Source organism: Panthera onca, chromosome B2 (genome assembly GCF_046562875.1).
Source record: "Panthera onca isolate mPanOnc1 chromosome B2, mPanOnc1 haplotype 2, whole genome shotgun sequence".
NCBI lineage: Eukaryota > Metazoa > Chordata > Mammalia > Carnivora > Felidae > Panthera > Panthera onca.
In genome coordinates, this window is record NC_138343.1 from 95,691,205 (window position 1) to 95,714,964 (window position 23,760).

The 23,760-nt window shown below is 39.8% G+C and overlaps 1 protein-coding gene across 2 annotated transcripts in view; it reads right to left on the reverse strand.

The window, feature by feature from the left end:
• The window catches only part of RTN4IP1 (reticulon 4 interacting protein 1), a 151,783-nt gene that overhangs the window by 7,831 nt on the left and 120,192 nt on the right, over positions 1 to 23,760 (reverse strand). For both annotated transcript variants that reach the window (XM_078447179.2, XM_060616297.3), the window contains exons 5-8: positions 18,051 to 18,099; positions 9,270 to 9,406; positions 5,435 to 5,618; positions 1,441 to 1,533 (exon numbers count right to left, since the gene is read on the reverse strand). In XM_078447179.2, coding sequence (XP_078303305.1) covers positions 1,441 to 1,533; positions 5,435 to 5,618; positions 9,270 to 9,406; positions 18,051 to 18,099 — 463 coding nt within the window. The remainder of the gene's footprint in view (positions 1 to 1,440; positions 1,534 to 5,434; positions 5,619 to 9,269; positions 9,407 to 18,050; positions 18,100 to 23,760) is intronic.

A 23,760-nucleotide genomic window follows, 5' to 3' on the forward strand; every position in this document is an offset into this window, starting at 1 on the left:
AGGACACACAAAGACTTAGAAGTCCGAGAAAAGGCAAGTAATCTTGAAACCACAGAATCTGGGAAACAGTAGCAGGGCATTTTCTATCATATAGTTCCATGGCTATAACAGAATAAAAAAACTAAATGCACAAAAAGTAACCAGTAGGTCCTAAAATCATTCTTTTCCAAAATCAAAGTGGTGTGCAGGTACCAGCACAAGAAAGCCCATCTTGAGGGGCTCTTTCCAAATGGCCCAGCATGGATCATACAGTGTAAAGCTGGTCCTGCTCCATCATTTTTCCCTGCCCATTTTAAAGTGACAAGAACGAGACAACTTAAGCTAAGGTCCCAGATCAGCCTCAAGCACTAAGGATGCAGCTGAATGACGGAGAAGGAAAAGCACAGGACTGGGAGTCAGGAAGTGTGCCTTCTGGTCCCACTTCTGCAAACTTAAACATGTGCTTTTATCTCTCTGAGCCAGTTTTCTCATCTGTAAAATGAAAATCATTTTACCTATGACCTCACGCAACCGTCTAGGGTATATAAAGGTCTCTACCTTATAATTTCATATAGTCTCTCAATAAAATCATAAACATCAGCACCAGAATATGAATTTTCCTTCCAGGTTATTCTTCCAGAGAGAGAATGTCAGAGCTGTTAAGATCATGTGAAAATAAATAATGGTAGTAATAAACAGTGGTAGATGAGGAACCTTTGAACCCACAGCTGTCCTAAAAGGCCTCGGACACCCAAACAGGGATGATCTGACTAGAAGCAGGAGTCTTTCACCAGAGTCCATGCAGGACAGATGCAAGCAGTCAGAACCATCAACCGGTGGTCCCCACCAAAATCCCCACCAGTCCTCACAGATGTCCTGCCCACTGACCCTCAGACATACCGCTATTTGCCCTTTGAGCATGTGACACTAGCTGGGGAAAAGGAGACCTGGGACCTGACTTCTGGTCCAGTTCTCTTAGGGTGGAGATTCCACAGTATTTGTTCACCTGGCTCATCTGGGAATCTGCTTACCTCCAGAGCAGCCTCACCCTTGGACTATAGAAGCTCCAGAGCAGTGCTACTGTCAACTCCCAAGTGTGTGCACAGATGACCTGTGTGGTGCCATCTTTTCAGGACCATTACCAAAATACTATTAGCCTCGCTGTAGATTCCAGCTCTCCTAACCATCTAACTAAGTGTCTCTGAGAAAATCACATATCCTCTCTGGGCCTGCCTCTTCACCTGTAAACTAAGGGGGCTGAACCAGATTGTGTCGCTGTTTTTTAAATGTAGCAGTCTAGATCTGTAATTCCCATGGAGACAGAACCAAAAATATGGCACTTACACGTGGCCACGTAAAAGCAGAATGTGCACAGACCATGCCTACCCCTGGAGCATTCCCAGTGACCAGGCTTGGTGGGCATGTCACAGAGATGCCAGGGGATGCTCTAGCAATACGTACCTTTCCCTCATCCACCAGTTTTGCGATGTCATCTAGATATAGACCGCTGGCCATGAAAAAAGCCCAGCGATAATGGACTCCTTGCCAAAAATGCTGAAAAGGAGAAAAGCAAACACGTCAAATATAGGGAAGGATACAATCTGACTAAATGCAAATTTAGGGAAGAGTATTTTCTGGATGACTAAGACAGACTGATTTCCTATTCATTTTGAATCAGTGAGCTGTGTGCCCAACACCACAGCACAGTGACTGATGGAGAATGGATGCTCCATTAATGTTTAATAAATTAATGAATGAACAAACTGTATCCACGTGAACATAGGCTTTTTTGCTAAATTATGAATGACAAGCAAGTAAGCACAGGAAAGCTGTCCTTAAAATGATAGTCTAAATAATCTTACACACTCAATTTTTTCCTTAGGAGAAATTAGGGCCTAAGACCTCTACGCTTTCCCTACTAGGGTTTAAATAAAGCCCAGAGGCAACAGAGAAGAGCTTTTAAACCTAATTCAAGAATGCTTAAGGGGCAATAAGGCACCAAAATATAATCTTAGACAAGAAATCCAATCACAGATAGTTTTCTGGCTCTGAGAGGAACAGGACAGCTTTAAGGGCAAAACAAAGCATAAAGTTCATTATACATCACGGTTGGGTCTCCCCCTACAGTTATAACAAGTCCCAAGCCACCTAATCGATTATGGGACAATACATCCCCAGATAAAAATAAGGAAAATTCTTCTACCCAGAGGGTTTGTGATCACTTTAGTGCCAAACCCCCACTTTTAATTGTTATTCTTTATGTCAAAGGTAAGGTAGGCCATTATCAAAATAACAAGTGAACTGAGGTTCTCTATGATACATACCTCAATGACCTGCCCAATTCAACTTCATTAGATGAGAGCCATCCAGAGGTACTTACAGGATTAGCCAGCACCATGCTATCTCCCTCCCCGCAACGGCCTCTGTCTCACATTTCCTCAGCATGCCAGAAGCTACTACCATGGCATGAGATTGTCAAGTGCAATGGGACTCCCCTGCTCCTTTAGCTCAGGCACTTAACAGTTGTGTTATTTAGGTCAAGCTAAACACAGGTCAGCCAGTTTCCTGGACTAAAGAATGGCGATACCTTGCTCACATGGTTGTTGGAAGGATTAAATGAGAATGAATGTAAAGTGCCTGATATGCAGAAGGTATCATATGCATAAATATTTATATTTATTATTCAATAAATACTTATCTAGTGCTGAAAGCAAACTTTATTGAGGAAAGATTGCGGCAATAACAAATCAGAGTTTAAGATTATAGAAAGACAACAAAACAGATGAACATAAGGGAAGAGAAACAAAAATAATATAAAAATACGGAGGGGGACAAAACAGAAGAGACTCATAAATATGGAGAACAAACTGAGGGTTACTGGAGGGCTTGTGGGAGGGGGGATGGGCTAAATGGGTAAGGGGCACGAAGGAATCTACTCCTGAAATCATTGTTGCACTATATGCTAACTAATTTGGATGTAAATTTTAAAAAATAAAATTTAAAAAAAGATTATAGAAAGACAGATAAAAGCAAGCTGCTGTCTGGGCAGAGCTTTGCAATGGTTGTACCCGGAATGGCTTACTGGTTTGGATGAATGACCCTGTAATTTATTACCTAACCTGGAACAATTCTGAGAGTTCAATGAGTCATCAATAATAATTATCCCAGGACCACAGGATGCAAACAAAGCCAATCTTACCCTAAAATAGGCATGACGAGATTGAGTCACCTCAGCCCTCAAGGTTGCAAGGCAGAGCCCAGGCTGGCACACGTCTCCAGGTAGTTTGCTCTTGGCCCAGAACAAACGCAATATCTATTCAAACACTAATAATTTTCTACAGGTGTCACAGCATGAAAGAAGTTGTGAGGCACTGGTCTAGGCATATGTAGTTAAAGAGAAGGAAAAAAAAAGTACCATTTGAAGGCACTGAGACCATCCCAAATTTACAGAAGGCCCAGTTAACTACAATCACAAAAGACCCGTTCCTGTACTTCTCCCTAAGGCCTGGCCTCAGACAATTAAAACATTCTGGTAACTGTTGAGGGTTTTAAAGAAGAACTACAGCGGTCAAAAATTCATGTCTATAATTCTTTCTAGCACGTTGGCCTGTAAAGTGAAACTTTTTGGTCTGCAACAGCAGAATTTTTATACTGTGCTCTAAGGGGTCTGTGTATTTTTTCCAGGCCATTATAGGAGAAAGTAAACCAAAGCAGGCAGGAGTCTGGAGCATTACAATGAGGCTTTAACCGTGCACATTCTCAGGAGGACATCAGAAACTACTTAAAAGGTTTTCACAGGAGATCACCACTATCCTCTTTCAAGTAGGAGGAAAGAGAAAGTGCTTGTGTTACTCTCAGAGGACCACTCAGAAGGCTAGCTTGTAAGAGGTCTCACTCAAGTACAAACTGTGAAATCTTACAGAAAAGTTTAACTTCTATCTTGAAACCACTTGGAAAGCCTGGGTTTTGTGAAAGGAGAAAGAAGAGATGACGACAGCTAAGATTCTTTTCTCCATGTACCAAAGCAGCGCACGGACGCCGTTTCCGGCCACCGCCTGAATCAGGTGAAAATGAAGGAGCCTGAGTCCAGAGCCTCATTTGTTCACACTACACACACACAGGCCTCCTACTCCATGGTCACAGCCCTTAGTTAATACCTCTACCTATTTAGTTACTACACAGAATTCAAGAGGCCAAAGTCCTGAAGTTCACTCTTAAAATGTCCCAAATTAATTTCAAGAATAAAGAAGAAGCTAAAGATGGTCCTTGAGCCACTCATTCCTTAAATATGGGTCAGTGTTTGTTAGCCTGGCATGACGACTCACAGCCTTCTACTGCCTTTTTCCTGAGTCTGAAGTATTTTGTCTGATTAATAAAAATAGAATTTATCTTTTTTTCTCCTATCACTTACACCATGTCAATATTAATTCAGATTTTAAGCCTTAAGCCATTGATCTAGAATTACCAAGAACGGGTACCATGACACTATATAGCCTGTCCCCACTGTGAGGACAACATGCTATCATGTTAAGTAGGGCGCACCCTCTCAAGCTCGGCCATCAGTCCTGCAGCTAGGGTTGCTGGGCACTAAACCTCAAGGCCCACCACACACTGGATTTGTTCCATTGGGTGAGAAAGCTTCTTATGGCTCTTCTTATGGCCCCAGTGACAGAGCCAGGCTGACTAATCAAGTCTCAGAAATGACCAGAATGTAATCAATAGCTAGAGTTACCTGATTCACATGGGATGTGCAGTGTTAGGACAAGCTGATATAATTCCAGAAAAAGCATCATGGTTCTATTTGCCTTTGTGGTCTCACTAAAGTAAGAACACAACTTCCTTCAGGTTTTTGAAATTCAAAAAAATGCCCACAGACCTCTACAGGTCTGAAAGCTCCAGTCTAGAAATCACCGGCATAACCCAGTGCTACTACCCTGGACACAACCAGCTCTACACAGTCTTAATGAAGCTTCCCCCCTCATATACAAGAGCCTGCATGGACTAAGACTGGTGAAACAGACAGAAGGCCAACACGTATAGGCAAGAAGGAAGCAGAGGGTATATCAGATGGAATCACGGAAGGTAATAATAGCTAATAACAAAGGTTAACATTTAATAAGAGTGTTGTATATACTAGGCATTTTGCCAAGTTCTTTACATGGATTATCTCACTTACTCCTTACAACACGTGGTAAGGTAGATACCTTACCCTATTAGTTTAATCTTACAGGTAAAGACATTGGGGCTTAGTGACATAAGTAACTTGCAGGTTACACAGCTATTGAGTGGAGTCCAGAATGTGAATCTGATCAGCTGCTGTGCCATGCTGCCTCCAAGACGGAAAAAAAAAAAAAAAAAAAAAAAAAAAAAAAAAAAAAAAAAGGCTAGGTGGAAGCCAATTCCCAGAAGCATGAGGTGCCTGCTTGCTCACATCAACCAAGACTGTCCTCCCTACCTTTAACGTCTTAGAACCCATGGTGACTCCTGTCTGCAACATGCCGTCTGCTATGCCCAATCGGTCCATGTTCAGGAGAAAAGGAGTCACCAAAGTCACATATGTGGCTCCTGACCATTTCTTGAGAAAATTTAGAGCCCACGTTTCAGTGGATCCACCAACATTATCAAGAATGAAATCAAACCTGGACAGAAAAAAATAAAATAAAATCAAAACATCCTTGTTAGTCTTTACCTACAGCTCCATTCCCCTTCATTCCCACTGCCAATCAGCTATAGGGTCTATTTCAGCGACAGCGCACAAACCTCACTGCAGCATGCCATCCAGCAGAGGCGGGGCTGCTTTGACAAAGGAGAAAAGGGCACACCCACTAATCTGCTCTGACTCCTGCCCCCCCCCCCCCCCGATATAAGTCAAATGTGGCTAATTCTTTGTCGTAAAATCATATCATTTTTCTAATATTTTAAGAATGATTTAAATAAGTGGTTCTCAACCAAAGGCAATTTTGGTCCTCAGAGGACATACTAGGCAATGTCTAGAGACATTTTTAGTTGTCACAATTAGGGGAAGTGGTGGGAAGGGCTACTGGCACCTAGAGGCCCAGAATGATGTATATACACAGAATGCAGAGAATAGCTGCTCACAACAACAAATTATCCAGTCCCAAATGTCAGTAGTTCAGAAACTAAAGTTGCCAAGGTTGAGAAACCCTGACCTAAGCTTTATGGGAAACTGCAAAGCAATCTATCCAATATAAGTCAAAGTATTTATTAGTGCATTTGAATACTTGAAAGAAAAGCATGCAAAGGTTTTCACCCATAGAATGATTTGCTTTTATTCCCTCCATATCAAAACTGCTTGTGTACCATCTCTTCATCTTCTGGAATTTACTGTTATGTTTTGGCTTCATGCACAGCATCAGGACAATGTATGGAGAAATCAACAATCTGCTCTCAGTCTTCAACTGTGCTCTAGCATGCCCCCCAAACCCAGTCCTATGGCATCTCTAGGAACTGATAGATATTCAACTTCTTAAAGCTGATCTAAACCTGCTATAATCACTGCATTCCACTTACAGGGGATAAAACCCAATAACGCTTTTAAATACTGTATAAACAGATATCTATTTAGAAAATGCATGCTTAGAAGTTAAGCAAGTTAATAAATGAATTGTTTTAAATCCCTTTTCCCTTTTAAATTCATCTGGATGAAATAAAACATCAAAGCTTCTAAAACCAGCTTTGGCAAAATTTGTGGATCTTGAGCCTGCCTTTCAAATGGAACCAAATTAAAGAAGGACAAATAAAAACCGAAGGATAGGAGAATGACCTTCCTAGATAACTACTCTTCTCATTAGAAAAGAACAGAAAATTATTTTTACGAGTTTAAGTTTCTACTTCATTCCCAAATTTTGAATAGACAAACATAATGATACTTATTTTAAATAAAATTTAAAGGCAGCCTGGTATTATAGAATAGGCACTGCCTGAAAAAGGAGTCCAGAGACAGGCTGTGGACTCAGCTCTCCCATTATTGCTCAAGTGGCATAACCTTGAGCATGCAAAAACTCCAAAGTCCTCTGCCCCCTAGTTTCTCAACTATAACATGACAGAGTTGGACTGAAGGATTTCAAGTCCAACTGCAAAATTCTAAGATTTGATCTAAAAAGTTGCTATTTGAAAGGAGAAATAATTTCATTCTTGGTGGATTCGAAGGCCAAACTCCAGGCAAAGGTCACAAAGATCAACTGAAACTGAAGCTGTCAAAAAATAAATAAGTCAAAGTAACAGTCTGGCATCTGCAAGCTAGAGAGATCCCCTTACCAAAAAGGAGCAAGACCACTGTGAAAAAACGCAGAGGGACAAACCATGGTGTACTTTTGGGGGCCAGGCTGGGCATGCTCCAGCTTTCCATCTGTCAGGTTCTCCGTTCTCTGGTGACAAATTCCAATGTATATAAAACGTAAGGTAGATAGGGGGAATGGACTGTCCTTGGACTCAGTCTCATGGTGCTATTACTAGAGCAGTAGAAGACATGAGATCAATTGAAACTCCACTGTCTAGAAGCCAGCTGTTGGAGGCCCAGGGAGACCTAGGTCCTGACACACTGGCAGGAAGTAGCTGATAAGATCTCTGCAAGGAACGGTGTGATTCCTCAAATATGCCAAGTGTGTTCCTGACACGGGGCCTTTATATTTGCTGTTATCTCTACCTGAACAAGTGCTCTTCTCCTAGATTCCCTCAAAAATTCATTACACAAATTTTTAGTGAGCACCTACCATATGTTACTACTCTGTTCCAGGTAGAGGGACATAGCAGGGGACCAAAAAAAAAAAAAAAAAAATCCCATTTTCCTGGCTTGCTCTGAAAAGCCTCTGCTCCAATGCCTCAGAGGTTTTCTTAACTCCCCCCAACCTCCTCCCTAAAAGGGCCTCCTTCCCCTCAGTTTTTCCCCTCCTTTCCCTACATGAGTGTTCTCAGGAGCATGTGCCATTGAAACCCACCCCCCGACTAGAGCGGGAGCCCCCTGGAAGTGGTGGGGGCCTGTCTTGTTCTCCACTGTATCTCTATCACATGCTTTAACACTGCCCGGCACAGCAGGTACTGTAGGGTTGAAGGCATAGGGAGTTGGCTGGCTCCTCGGGGCCGTGCTGCCACACGAATGCTGGGAGTGGGCACTGCTAGCTGAGAAAGGCTAGTGTCCAATAGGGCGCCCCCCTTTTTTTTAAACCCATGAAAATACAGTTGACCCTTGAATAGGTGCACAGGTCCAGCTGAACCCAGATTTTTTTTCAATAAATACAGTACATATCATAAATTTATTTTCTCTTATAATTTTCTTAGTAACATTTTCTTTTATCTTACTTTATTCTAAGAATACAGTATATTATATAAACATATATAAATATATATAAATATATAAATATATGAATATATATATATATATACACACATAATATACAAAATGTGTAATTGACTATGTCACTGGTAAGGCTTCTGTTCAACAGTAGGCTATTTAATAATTAAGTTTTGGGGAAGTCAAAAGTTAGACGCAGGTTTTCTACTACATGGGGGCCATGTAGTAGCCCCTAGCCCCCGTGCTGTTCGAGGATCAACTGTGCACTTCGACTCAAAGTGGACAAGAATAACTGGCTTTCAAAAACTAATAGAAAAAGGGAAGGAAACCCTTTGAAAAAGAAGCAATAAAACATCTTTCTAAATGCTCCTTAGCTGTGTTCTCAGCTGCAGTTCTGTCTTGGCCAGATGAAGACCAGAGTCATCAGCACCCTCTCTACGTCTGCCCAAGCCACAGGCAAGAACAACAGTGTGTGAACGGATCACTGAATCTGCTCCTGTTTGCTACATTAAACCAAGCCACAGCCTGGAATTTAGATGCACTGAGAACATCCACAGTACTCTACCAACATTTCTACTGCCTTTGCTTCTCTGAAGCCTTTACTAAGCCAAAACACTGCAAGCATGATTAGCATTAAACATGTATTTTCCCCATACCTCTCTATGTTTTTCCTGTGGTGATAGATGCCACCAAATGGAATACCCTTCCAATTTTGTCTTTAGACCTCTTACAAACCAACAATAAAAGGTAACTTAAAAAAATTAGCAAAAGGCCATGCAAGCAAAATATTTTCCTCATATGTATCACATCTGGAATTAGAACAGAAGCCACCCAAATGACTTCTTATGGAGCAAGAATTGTTATCGATTCTTTTCTGAGATTCCAACGTGACTGCGAAGTCGCCAAACCATTCAGCCCTGCATGATCAATTGTCTTCGTTCCTACTTCCCAGTGTGAACATTGTTCTAATAATACATACGGTTTTAAAGATTTCAACTGCTCTTCCATATTTCCAGATCTGTAATCAATTACGTCATCTGCGCCGAGCTTCCTTACAAGTTCACTGGCATCCTGAGAGCAAACTGCTGTCACATGAGCAGCCCATGCTTTCATTACCTGTCCAAAAAAAAAAAAAAAAAAAAAAAAAAAGGTGGGGGGTAGAAAAAATGACTGCAGTTTTTGAAAAAATAGTTGGCACACATATGTGCATTTTTCAGACTAATCCCTAGAGAACTCTAAGTGTTTCATCTTCACAAGAACTACAGGAAGCCACTTGTCAGAGACTTAGTAAAAATGATTAAACTTTTATCCACCAAGAAAATTTCAAGAAATAGATCTCCTTTTCCTGGACAGGACAACCAGTCATCTTGTTGTCATTAAATCATAATCAATCCACTTAGAGAAGAACTCAGTACCTCACCAGTACCAAAAGATATGAGTTGACAGCCTCAGGTTTAGCCCTTCAATGATGACAAAGGCAGCTGGCGAAAACAACAAAAATCACATGTCCTTAGAAAATGACAATTTTAAATATGTCCAGAACATAAAAATGCAACATCTCTTCATCTGCGTCTCTAGTAAGTGCTGGTATAGTCTTGAGTCAGACAGCGGTACCGAAACAGCAACCAGCTATCAGGTACTAGATAATTAATGAAAAGTACTCTTGAATAGAGGTGGAAGAAAATATGGTCATTTAGGGGCACCTGGGTGGCTCAGTCAGTTAAGCATTCGACTTTGGTTCAGGTCACGATCTCACAGTTAAGTGAGTTCTAGCCCCGTATCTGGCTCTGTGCTGACAGCTCAGAGCCTGGAGCCTGCTTCAGATTCTGTGTCTCCTCCTCTCTCTGCCCCTCCCCCTGTTCATGCTCTGTCTCCCTCTGTCTCTCAAAAATAAATAAAAGTTAAAAAAAATATATGGCCATTTTATCTTCAAAACATGGGTCATGTCCTCTCTTTTGGAGTAAAAATGGTTCTCAGGATTTAAATGAAGATGCCTTATATTTTAAAATAAGGAGCAAGCAGACTTAAGTAAAAAGAACTGAATTTTAATGTTATTTAAGTATACAGAAAGCATCCTGCTCTGAAATTGCTGTTCTTTTCTACAATGACAATTTCACAGAATTAAAAGGGGGGTCATTAGCAGCCTAAGAATAGTTGTTTGAAGTTCATGGAGTAATTTTTGTGCTGATGATCATAGGTCATAACAGATCAGCTGTTTTCTCAATCCTGTCCCAAGTATCAACTTCCTGAGCTTTCCTTATGAGTTGCAAAGGTTCATTAGAAGATAAGAGATCTGTGTTTATTGAGTTCACCACTGAATCCCTACTCTATGACATACACAGGTACTAATAAATACCTGTTAAATACAAAAACTAAACAAAGAATTTTAAGGCCATCCATAATCTTATCTAACTTCTCACTTTTCCAAAGCAATATTGACCAAGGGTTTATATGCCCTGGAAATCTGAGGGGAATTAAAACATTTAGGAGTGACCTCATATACAATTTTACGATGTTCATGGGCTATAAACAGAAATACTTGAGCATGAGGATATGTTGCTGTCAGCAGAAAGCCCCAAACTAAAGTAGGTGCAAAACATAATCCAAGATGAATATCCAGTATCCATCTTAAAAAAATGTTAAGGAAAAATGAAATTATGTTCTAAGCATTTAATATGTGTATTAAATCCTCAAGAAGAATATGTCTCATGTTGAAACAGTTCAATGATTTTTTTTTCTCAAATTCCTAGTTTTTCCTCTCCCACTTAGAACTATCTAGTATCTTTGAACACTATTAAAGACTTTTAAAAAAGGATTATGTCAAATAAAACACATGTGTAGAAAATGCCTAGAAGGTAGACCCCACTCAGATAAAGAGGGAGGATGTGGCAAGCATTCTACAACCTCTTTCAGGTGCCCGGCCTCCCTTCTAAGAAGCCACCATTATCATGGTATTTAAAGTAATCATCTCCTTCCATTATAAAAAATAGTTTTAGGGGCGCCTGGGTGGCTCAGTCGGTTAGGCAGCCAACTTCAGCTCAGGTCATGATCTCGCGGTCCGTGAGTTCGAGCCCGCGTCAGGCTCTGTGCTGACAGCTCAGAGCCTGGAGCCTGTTTCAGATTCTGTGTCGCCCTCTCTCTGACCCTCCCCTGTTCATGCTCTGTCTCTCCCTGTCTCAAAAATAAATTTAAAAAAATGTTAAAAAAATTTTTTAAAAATAGTTTTGTCACCCAAATATGCATTCCCTAGACACTTCAGTTCAGTCTTATGCATTTTAAAAACAGGAGGTCTTTTAAGTCTCTTTTTAAACTATGGGCTCCTCTTTTAGCCCTTCACTTTCTTATAATTTATTTGTGGAAGAATCCAGGCCATCTGACCTGTAGAGTTTCCCACAGTCTGGAACTTCTTATTGCACACTCACGGGGCAATTCCACATGCTGCTTTGTGTCTGTGTTCTCTTTCAATCTCCTTACAAGACTATGGATAGAGGCTAGCAAAATCTTAAGAGGCACATAATGTCTGGTTATTGCTCTTCTGAAGATCTTAGTTATTTAATGGTGGTTGTAAAATAGTGATATTCTAATTCTTTTTTCATTTAGTAGTTGGAATACTATCATAAAGAAACATCTCCCCTCATATATAAATTTTGCTTATTCAGGTATACAGTTCATATAGGAAAGGTAAGACAAATAATTGTTTCTCCTTTACCAGTTTATAAAATAAATTGCTTTCCTATCATTTCCCAAAGGTGACCATTTAAAAAATATATATTAAGTCATGTATCTGAAGGATTTTAATCCACTGTATAACTATTGTTGAAGCTAAAACTGTCACATCTTAGTGTCTTCAAGTTGGCTCCTATGTCTTTTTTTTTAATGTTTATTTTTGAGAAAGAGCACACACACAAGCGGGGGAGGGGCAAAGTGAGAGGGGGACAGATGATCCAAAGCGGTCTCCCCACTGACGACAGAGAACCTGATGCGGAACTTGAATGCGTGAACCGCATGATCATGACCTGAGCCGAAGTTTAACCGACCTCAGCTTAACCAACTGAGCCCTCCAGGCACCTCAGCTCCTAAGTCTTTTTTGACACGACTCAAGTAGTTTTTGATAGTTTCTCTATTTCATATATTCTAGACTCATTATTGTACATTTCGTGTCCTAGATCTAGAATCTGCGTTTCTCCAAGAAGTCCTGCATTATTTTCATGAGCAATGATCTATCAAGAGATAGCTTTACATACACAAAGTATCTCTTGAGTTCCTATTGAGATCTCCAATTCAACTTCAGGACTACAAAGCTCCTACTTAACTGCTTTCCTGTTTTACCTGTATCTCCTTTCTTCCACACATAAAATCCTGGCTGTCAAAGACAGAGGAGCCAACAATTAAAATATACCATAAATACCTGGTTTGGTTTTTTTTTTACTGTACATTATATGCATAACAGTCTTTGAGTACTAACATTATTTATTATTACTAACACTAATGACCTGATTAATGAAAGCATTACAATTTTAATATATGCTCTTCCAGTTTTCCCCCTCTTTTAAAAAAGAGTTGTGCTGTATTTGCCTCATCAGAGCATATGGCTTTTACACAATGCACTCTAAGCCCTTAGTTTTAGTTCTACAGATACATTTACATTTAACATTTCCCACCAGTCCTTAATTTGACGTCTCACCAGTCATTTCAGTTGTCAGAAGTTCATGCTCTAGATTTCTCCGAAAGGGGTAAGAACATATTCTCCAAGTTCTTACAAGTTATTAATAGTTCCTATGTGATCTTTTTACATGAAGGCCAGTTTGGCTGTATATAAAGTTACTATAGTCTGGGGCGCCCGGGTGGCTCAGCCAGTCAAGTGTCCAGTTTCGGCTCAGGTCATGATCTCACGCTTCATGAGTTTGAGCCCCACATCGGGCTCTGTGCTGACAGCTCAGAGCCTGGAGCCTGCTTCCGATTCTGTCTCCCTCTCTCTCTGCCCCTCCCCCACTCGTGTTCATTTTCTCTTAAAAATAAACATTAAAAAAAAAAGTTAGTATAGTCTGAAGACACGCAAGCAAGGGTATACTATAAACACGTTACTCCATCCTTCCCCCTGGCACTACAACATTGCTGTCAAAAAGTCTGATGTTAATCTAATTTTTACTTCTCAGAAGTAAAAAATTTCACAGAAGTGACTTTTTTTTTAAAGGTGTCCCTGTCCCAAGGTTTTTTGTTTTTTTTCTTTAGAAGCCAGTAATTCTACTAGGATTTTCCTTGATATTGCTCATTCTAGGACCCTGTCCTTAGAGAAGTGCTGTGGTCATATATAGTTTCAAATAATCTAATTTCAGGAAAATAAAGAAGTTTCTTGAATTACAGATTTTAGTATTTGTTCGATTCCCTTGTTTTGGTTTTCCTCTTCACAGATTCCTACTGTCCACATATCAGTCACCTTTCCTCTCTTCAATATTTGACACTATCTCTTGAATTTGTTTTACTTGTTTTCTTTTGGGTTTTAAACTTTTTCCTATTTTGCACATTCTATTTCTATTTATGGCAGCATTATGGATTGTGTTTGATGCTACTGAATTCCTTCTAGTTTAGTCTTCATTGCTAAATAATTTTTTGGTTTATTTTTACATTTTTCCCCAAGTTTTTCCAAGTCTGTTTTGTTTGTTTGTTCATGTCTTGTATATTTTCAATTTTTTAAACCTGTTTTGAAATTGTAGGCTATATTTGGGGGCACTTGGCTGGCACAGTTGATAGAGCATAGGACTCTTAATGTCAGGGTTGTGAGTTCAAGTCCCACATTAGATGTGGAGTCTACTTAAAAAAAAAAAAAAAAATTAGAAGTCATAGGTTACATTTGATCTGTCCTGTGGGCATATTTTCTGATGTGCTGTTATCATCTACAGATATGTTCTTCTATTCCTTATTCTCATAATAACTTTGTATGAGATCAAACCTTGATACTTTCCTATTACTGTTTTTATTTAATTAAAATATTTTTGTTATGGGGCGCCTAGGTGGCTCAGTTGGTTAAGCATGCTATTTCAGCTCAGGTCATGACTTCGTGGTTTGTGGGTTCAAGCCCCGTGTCAGATTCTGTGCTGACAGCTCAGAGCCTGGAGCCTGCTTCGGATTCTGTGTCACCCTCTCTCTCTGCCCCTCTCCCATGCACACTCTGTCTCTCTCCCTCTTTCAAAAAAAAACATTTAAAAGAAACTTTAAAAAGTATTTTTGTTGTAAAATATAACCCCGAAAAGTGTATGGAATTTAAATGCATAGCTTAACAAATTATTACAAAGCAAACAATACTGTAAGCATCACTCCATATTAAGACCTGGATCGCACATCATGCTTATGAGCCTCCTAACTTTCTCCCTCCCAATCAAAGCCCCCTCACTCCCTCAAAAATAATACTACCATCCAGACTATTACATGACCCTTTTACCTTTTTTTTTTTTTTTTTTTGAGTCTTACTCCCTAACACTCTTTAGTTTAACCTGTTCTTGAAGGTCATTAAACAGAATCGAATTGGCTGTCTCTGACTTCTTTCATTAATATGCTGTTCATAAGATTCATGTACTTCTCTGTGTGCAACTATAGTTTTCATGATTATATAATATTCCAATGTAAGACTATACCACAAATTATCCATTTTACTGTTGATGAACATTTGAGTTGTTTCCAGTGGGAGATAACATGCATGTACCAGAATTATAGATATTAACAGTGCATATAATTGCAGAGTATATTCATAAAAGTGGATATTTTGGGTTGCCATAAGGCCACGTACATTCAGATTTATTAGATGGTACCCAGTGATTTCCCAAGTCCCTGTACCAATTTACACGCTAACCAGCAGAATATGGTATTTCTCTTTTCCTCCCACCCTCTCTCCTTTTCCTTTCTTCCATTTAGTTATTCATTAACCTACACCCGACTTAAAAAGAAGTCAAGGTTTGCATCTCCTAGCAGTCCTCTCCCCTCTCCCTAATTTAGTTAGCACGTAGATGAAACCTTCCACCACTATCTGGGTCTTCAAAAGATCTCAGGTGGGGTCTGGGTGGGAGAGCATAGCACCCGAAGTCTCCCTTCTGGAAAGTGATGTGGCCAATCCTCTGAATATGCTCACTAGCCTCATATTGCAGAAAGGGCCTCTCCCTGCACATTGAGGGAGGCTCAATAATCAAGCCCCCTCCCTCAGGAGCCAGTCAGTTACACATTCAACCATAATGGGAGCAGCCACTAGGTGCCAACCTGTTCCTGGAAGCTCAGGGCACTGTTTTGTTTTCTTCTGTTTGAGGTAAAGTTCAGATAGAAACATAAAATTCAACATGTTAGCAATTTTAAAGTGTACAATTCATTATGTATGTTCACAACATTGAACAACCATCACCACTGTCTACTTCTAGAACATTTTCCTTACCTCAAAAATAAACCCCATGCCCATTAAGCAGTCATTCCCCATTCCTTCCTTCCCCAACGCTTGGCATCACTAATCTGCTGTCTCTATGGATTTGCTGCTTCTGGATAAGATATAAATGGAACAATACAAAATGTGACCTTTTGTGTCTGGATTCTTTCGCTTAGCATAATGTTTTGACGGCTGATCAACGTTGTATAATGCAGCAGAACTTCATCCTTTTTTATGGCTGAAGAATATTTCACTGTGTATGTATCTACCACATTTTCTTTATCCATCAATTGATAGACATTAGGGTTGTTTCCACTCTTTGGCTACTATGAATATGGATGCTGCTATGAACATCTGTGTACAAGGTTTTGTCTGAACATATGTTTTCATTTCTCTCAGGCATATACCTAGGAATGGAACTACTAAGTCTTTTTTTTTTTTTCATGTTTATTTTGAGAGAGAGAACGAGCATGCACATGTGTGTGCAAGCAGGGCAGGGGCAGAGACAGAGGGAGAGAGAGAGAATCCCAAGCAGGCTCTGCACTGTCAACACAGAGCCTAACTATGGGCTCAATCTTTTGAACCATGAGATCATGACCTGAGCTAAGATCCATGAGTTAGAAGCTTAACCACCTGAGCCACCCAGGCACCCCTGGAACTACTAAGTCTTATGGCAATTATATGTTTAACATTTTTTTTTTTTTTTAATTTTTTTTTCAACGTTTTTAATTTATTTTTGGGACAGAGAGAGACAGAGCATGAACGGGGGAGGGTCAGAGAGAGAGGGAGACACAGAATCGGAAAGAGGCTCCAGGCTCCGAGCCATCAGCCCAGAGCCCGACGCGGGGCTCGAACTCACGGACCGCGAGATCGCGACCTGGCTGAAGTCGGTCGCTTAACCGACTGCGCCACCCAGGCGCCCCTATATGTTTAACATTTTAAAGAACTGCCAAACTGTCTTCCATAGCAGCTGCAGCATTTTACATTTCCCTTAGCGTGTACAAGGGTTTCAGTTTCTCTACATTCTGATCAACATGGCCATTTTCTGTTTTCTTTTTTCAATAGCCATCCTAGTAGGTGTGAAGTAATACCTCACTATGGTTTCCATTTGCATTTCCCTAATGACTAATGATGCTGACTATCCTTCCATGGGCTTACTGGCCATTTGTAGATCTTCTCTGGAAAAAAAAAAAAAAAAAAAAAAGGCTATTCAAGTCCTTTGCTAATTTGTTAACTGGGATGTCTTTTGTTGAGTTGTAAGAATTCTTTATATATTCTGGATATTATACCCTTATTAGAGAACTGATTTACAAATATTTGCTCCCCGTGTGTTGACTTATTCCTTTCTTAATGTTGTCTTTGAGTCACAAAAACCGTTAATTTTGATGAAGTCCAATTTATCTGGTTTTTTTTTTTTTCTTCTGGTGCTTATGCTTTTGGTGTCATACCAAAAAATCTGTTGCCAAATCCAAGGTCATGAAGATTTACTCTTGTTTACTTCTAAAGTTCAATAGTTTTAGCTCTTATGCTTAGGTCTTTGACCCGGGCTGAGTTAGTTTTCACATATGATGTAAGGTAGGGGTCCACCTTCATTCTTTTGCATGTGGATATCTAGTTGTTTCAGAACCATTAACTGAAAAGACTATTCTTTTCCCTATTTAACCGTATTGCCACCCTAGTAAAAAAAAAAAAAAAAAAAAAAAAAAATCAATTGACAATAGATGTATGGTTTTATTTCTGGATGTTCAATTCTATTCCATTGATCCGTATGTTTATCTTTATGCCAGTATCACATTGTTTTGATTACTGTAGTTGTGTAGCAAGTGTTAAGATTGAGAAATGTACATCCTCCAACTTTGTCTTTTGTCAAGATTGTCAATTTGGGGTCTCTTAAAATTCCATACGCATTGTAGGATCAGCTTGTTCACGTATGCAAAAAAGGCAGTTGCCATTTTGATAGGACTGCATTGAATCTATAGATCACTTTGGGGAAATAATGCCATCTTTACAGTATTTTGGCTACTTCATTTTTATATACATTTTAGAATCAGCTTATCAGTTTCTACCAAATTGCAAACTTCCATCCACCTGCATTGTCCCCAGTCTTCCTTCCAAAAGGCTTTCCTACATTTGTTATAGAGGACATCAATAAACTAACTCATGTATTAAATCACTAGAGAGGTTAATGCTTCCTTCTACATTAGGAAATTTCCTTCTTAGAAAAGAAAGCTGAAATTACAATGAATTTACTGAACCTATCTTTCTCTCAGCCTTAAAAAACTAATTTATAACGTGTGAACTTATAAATTCATGAAAATAATCTTCCTATTCACAAAACTAAAAAAACTGTCTTACCTGTATAGCAAAAGTACCAACTCCACCTGAAGCACCCAAGATTAAAACACTGTAATGCAAAAGAAACTACAATTAATGAAAATATTAGGTCAACATAATGGGATAAATAAACAAGAGGTTTTCAATATGAACTGGCTCAAAGCAAATAAAGTCATTCAGCTTCCCAAGGTTATATCACATAAGGATTTTCATTTTAGGCTCACCAAGAATCTATAAATGCTTAAAGCTAAACATTCTATGAACTCTCTACTAAGAATACCAAATACCAAAAATATCAAACACCAAAAATACCCACATATTGTTTTTTTTTTTTTAAGTGTCTCAAACAGTTCTTGGTAACATATGCCTTACAATTTTTCCAGGCTAAAATTATCATAACTTTCTCTATAAGAGGGAGCTATGGGATCCTTTCAGTGTGTTAGATTCAGTAGCTCTCTAAGAACAAAATCACATTCCTGACCACATTCCTGCCAAAGTAGAATGTCTTTTGTTCAGACATGTCCCGACAAGCTCATCAACTTTCATAAATAGAAATCAATCTTATCCTCAATTTGGCTTCCTATTAAAGCAGATGAATCTATCCTATCAGCACAAACAACCTTGGGCTCCAGGTTTTTACTACATTTGCTTAGTGTAGCCCTCTTGCCTTCTAGACCAAGGGTGTTCAGTTTGGAGTTTACCTCCTCCAGGCTCTCTCCCTCACCCTGTCTCGCTCCTATCCTACCTTCGGTTTCATTTTATGGCCACGGATACCATCTAACATCCCAGATCATTTTGCTATTTTCGGGTTTGGATTCTGCACCTCTCTCACTGCCCTTAACACGCCAATCCTGGGTTCCTATCAGTTTGGTCTCAACCCAAAAGGACTTCCTCTCTCTCACCTCCGGTTGCCCAAACTATGTCAGTCCCTCTTTGACTTGGCAGCTAGAAAGTGCAGAGAATTTTGCCACCTGCCTCTAGCAAGTACACAGGATCTCGGGACATGCACTATGTCTATAATCCTAACCCGAGTTTCATTTTGTTTTCCTCTCTTACCCAAATCACAGAAGGCTGTTCATCACCCTTTAGATCTTAAAAGTTACTACTAAAATTTCTGAGCCAGCTATTCCCTTTGAAAGCAATACTATTAAATGTAATTAAAATCAGTCTCCTTGTTAATTGTGTTCCTTCTAGAGAAATTACTTTTAATTTTCAAAGAATTATAAAGTGCACAGAAGGGGAAAAAAACCTTCAAAGACAAACTCCTCTAAAATCCTACACTTCATACATTTAATAGCTTGAGTACTTCCTAAACGGAGGAAGAATGAGAAGCATTAAAACTGCCTTACAGACATATCCAAAAATTAATTCATCCATGAAATATTCTCTTGTTATTCTGGCCCATTTTTATGGAAATGTGGTAAGTCAAACATTCATGTAAATTCTTCACAGTCTAATCTTTATCTCAACTCTGACTTCTATTTCCTAAATAGAACTCTCTCAGCTACCCTGGTCCCCTCACTCTTATGCTCAAGTCCTATGCATACTGGCCCATTCCTCAAACTCTCAAATGCCTTTACTGCTTGCTGAAGTGTCCCTGCCCTTGCAGCTAAATCCGTTTTCCTACACCCCTAAAAAAAAGCCCCAATGTTATGCATTTGGCATTTGCCATGATGTTAACTTTCACCCATATGCTTGCTTCCCAAGCTATTCTGGAAGGCTTTGAGGGCAGAGAGCACGTATTATGCAGCACTGGGCATACTACCCTGGACATAACAGATGCCTGATGTTTCTTGACGTCAAATATCATCCAAATCAGCAGTTTACCCTACAATCAAGGCAACAATTGCTACTACCTCAAGTGAGGGAATCACTCTGATATTTGGAAGACTGCATTAAAATTCCTTCCAGTAAAGAAAAGTTTGAAATTCATTTCTACTTCTCTCCCTGGGAATGCTGTATTAAGAGGATACCAGGGACACCTGGGTGGCTCAGTCAATAAAGCATCAGAATCTTGATTTTGGCTCAGATAACGATCTCATGGTTCATGAGTTTGAGCCCCACTTGGGCTCTGCTCTGGCAGTGTGGAGCTTGCTTGGGACTCACTCCCTCTCCTCTCTCTCTGCCCCTCCCCTACTCTCGCTCTCTCTCAAAGTAAATAAACAAACAAAAGAGGATACCAAATATAATGGCTGCTTAAGGATCCAACTGCCAGATACATCTCCAACCTTATTATTGTCAGCTGATCGCCTCCCCATAACTCTTGATCCACAGCAGCCTCATTCCTCCAAATTAAAAAGCAAAAATGTTGTTTCACAGCACTGCTTGGCAGAAGAGGGAGTGGTTCTACAACAGCAGCTTCAGTTCCTGATATTGCCACTTGATGGCACCTCCAAGTGCAAAACAGGCAAGGCGCAAGCCCGTTGGAATGCCACATACAATCAGCTTGTAAAGAAGACCTAGGGACACAGCATTCTCTGGTCCTGCAGACTCCATGTTTTGTGCAGATTCAATCAGGGCCTGCACTTTTCTTCAAAGTCTCAGAAAAGGACAGTAGGCAAAATGAATTTAAGGCCAGCAATAGGTCGGTTAGTCCTCCATGGTTTGAAGTCCTGTGGCTGAACTAACTATTCTTGTACTCTTCAAAGCACTTTCAATACAAAGGGAAAAGCACCGCTGTTGCTTACCCCCAGTGGCCCTTCACTGAAGTGCTATACAGCAGAAACACTTTCTACCCAGCTTGCTATAATGGTCACACTATATATTCAAGCCTCGCTGAAGTAGAAGTCTATTTGCCGAGTGAAGAATATTGCTTATTGTATAGAGCAAGTACCCAGGAAATACTCTATTTGGAAAAAGCACAATAATTCAAAATGGCCAAGATTTTTAATCACGTTCCTCTCTTACTTCCTAAGTTCACATGTGGAGCTCTTCTTTGAAGTCAGTGGGATTTGCACTCTGGCAGAGATAAAAATACAGGAGAAAGTATGAATAATTATTACACTGCATATGCATTCTTAAGCCCTACAACCTGATTTTCCCTGTCACCTCTGCCTAATCTCTGAATTCCGCCTAAACATACATTAAGGTACTAAGTCAATGTTGGCTTCTTTTCCATGACTGAGTCACTTTTTACTGTATTTGGGCATCTAAGTCATCTACAATCACATTTTCAGTATTACAGACTGATGAGGTAAGGCATCAACACCCAAACTGCCTTGCAAATAAAAAATATATGAAACAAAACAGTCAGAGATCCAGAAACAAGGAATAAGCTTTCAAATTTCTATATCCTGGCTTAGCCCCAGAAATCAAAAGGCCAGGACTGGGGATCTAGAGACCTGGGTTCTAGTCCTAATTCTCACTAATTGAACCTGCATGCCTCAGATTCATCTGGGAAATGATGATCACCCTAGGAGTCCACAAAAAAGAAAAACTGGCTTTTTCCATCTTATTTAAGCTTATATTTACTTTCCCCATTTTTCTAACATAGAAGTATATGACCTTCATGATTCTCCCTAGACAATGTGCTTGTTGGGGGGGAGAAGCCACGTTGCAAGATTAGAGTGCCCCCTATTTAAAGTCCTAATGGCTCAGGAACAAAGATGACTTAAATATGTCTAACTCTTCCATAAGCAGAAACAAATGGTCTTTAAAAACTAAGGATGATGATGGGGTGCCTGGGTGGCTCAGTCAGTTGAACGTCTGACTCTTGATTTCAGTTCAGCTCATGATCTCAGGGTTGTGGGACTGAGTCCAACATCAGGTTTCAAGCTCAGCTTGAGATTCTCTTTCTCCCTCTGCCCCTCTTCCCGACTCGCACTCTAAAATTAAATTAAATCAAATCAGAGAAAATTAAATTAATATAGGGGCGCCTGGGTGGCTCAGTTGGTTAAGTGTCCAACTTTGGTTCAGGTCATGATCTTGCAGTTTGTGAGTTCGAGCCCTGTGTCAGGCTCTGTGCTGACAGCTTGGAGCCTGGAGCCTGCTTCAATTCTGTGTCTCCTTCTTTCTACCCTCCCCCACTCGCAGTCTGTCCCTCTCTGTCTCAAAAATAAATAAACATTAAAAAACTTTTTGATTAAATATAAAAACTAGAGATGATGCTAAAAAGGTTATAATCTCATTTATTTCTCATGCTTTTAAATCTAGGGGAAAAAGGGTTATATAGCAAAACATGCTAAATTTACTTCCTAAAGTGAGAAACTTAATTTGAATAAGTAGAACTACAAAACAAATTAACCACACTCAGCCAAGATAGCCTAGATTTTTGTGTCCCCTTCTAAGCCTCTGTAATTCATGTAGACATTCCCCAATTTGCAGAAGAGTTCATGTGTGAATTAGTTGTTTGGAACTTTAAACACATTTTCCCATGAAAACAAAGCTATTTATATATGTTAGCAAGGTGCCGAGGGTAGCCATTTATTAAGGCTTAGCTAACCCATAATGGACCAAGAACCTCATACAATATTATAACAATGATTCTGTGGGTAATGAAATTCAGAAGTTCAACCAGAGGTACCAGGAACACATCTCCCCAAATGGGATAGGCAGTGGAAACCATCCCAAATCACTGGTTCCTTCTATCTGGTGTAGAACAGAGAGAAAAAAGGAAGATGGGAAGAAGGAATGTTTATGATGGCAACAATACGACGGATAAGAGACAAAAGGAGCATGGTTGGTCAGAGAAAAATTTACCACAGAGCTGGCAGGGTTCAGGACACATCACCCCCAAAAATGGCACGTTGGCATGTTGAATATTTTAAGTTAATGGAAGTTGAGAAACAGCATATACAGGAAGGACTCCCTGACCTTCTTCCCTGAAGCAGGTCACAAGACCCTCATGTGAGAGGTGTGCTCCTATACCTGGAGGAAAGGGACATCCTTATCTCCAAGACAGAAAGGTACAGAGAGGAATCCCAACGGATAGGCCTTGCTAAAATTTCCAAGTTGATTATGCTTAGCTCATACCATTTGTCCTGTCACTTTTTTTTTTTTTTTTTTTTTTTTTTAAGGACTCTTCACTCCTCATCAAATGTAGCATAAAAACACTCAGGTTTAACCATTTCTTGAGATCTTCATTTCCTTATGAAGGTCTCAGGTCATGTAAAGCTCAAATGTGTGTGCTTTTTCCCTTTTTAATCTGTCTTTTGTTTACAGGGGGCCCCAGGCAAGAACTTAGACTAGAAGAAAACCCTATTTTCCTTCTTAGCAGAACCAATGAAGCTTTAGCTCCAGGCCCTTTCCTTACAAAGGCCCTGAGATGAACCCCTAGCAAAATATCTGCGTGGACACAGATTTTTGTAAAATTTGCAAATGATATATGCTAACGAAGAGGCAGAATATGTTGCCCCCAAATATACCACCTTTGGCATAAGGATTGTTTTGAGCTGAAGGCAGTTAAGAAACAGCAGATCCAAGAAAGCTCTCTGCCCTTCCTCTGTTTTCCTAAGGACATAAATTTACAAAGGCATACCTCCTCTTCTAGCTACCAGGAAGGACACAGGTTAATCCCTAGAGATAACTTTAGACTCTTATCCACGGAGGAGGCACCAACTTCAATCTGTACAACAAATTTTACCTTGCTTTTCCTGGTAACCTCCTCACAACGGCCTTCCCCCACGTTTCTCTCTTCCGTCTTTAGCTGAAGAGGTTTTTTTAGTCTGAATTCTAAGCTACCCATTTGAGTTCCTCATTTTCCTCTAATTATACCTCATTAATATGTGGTATA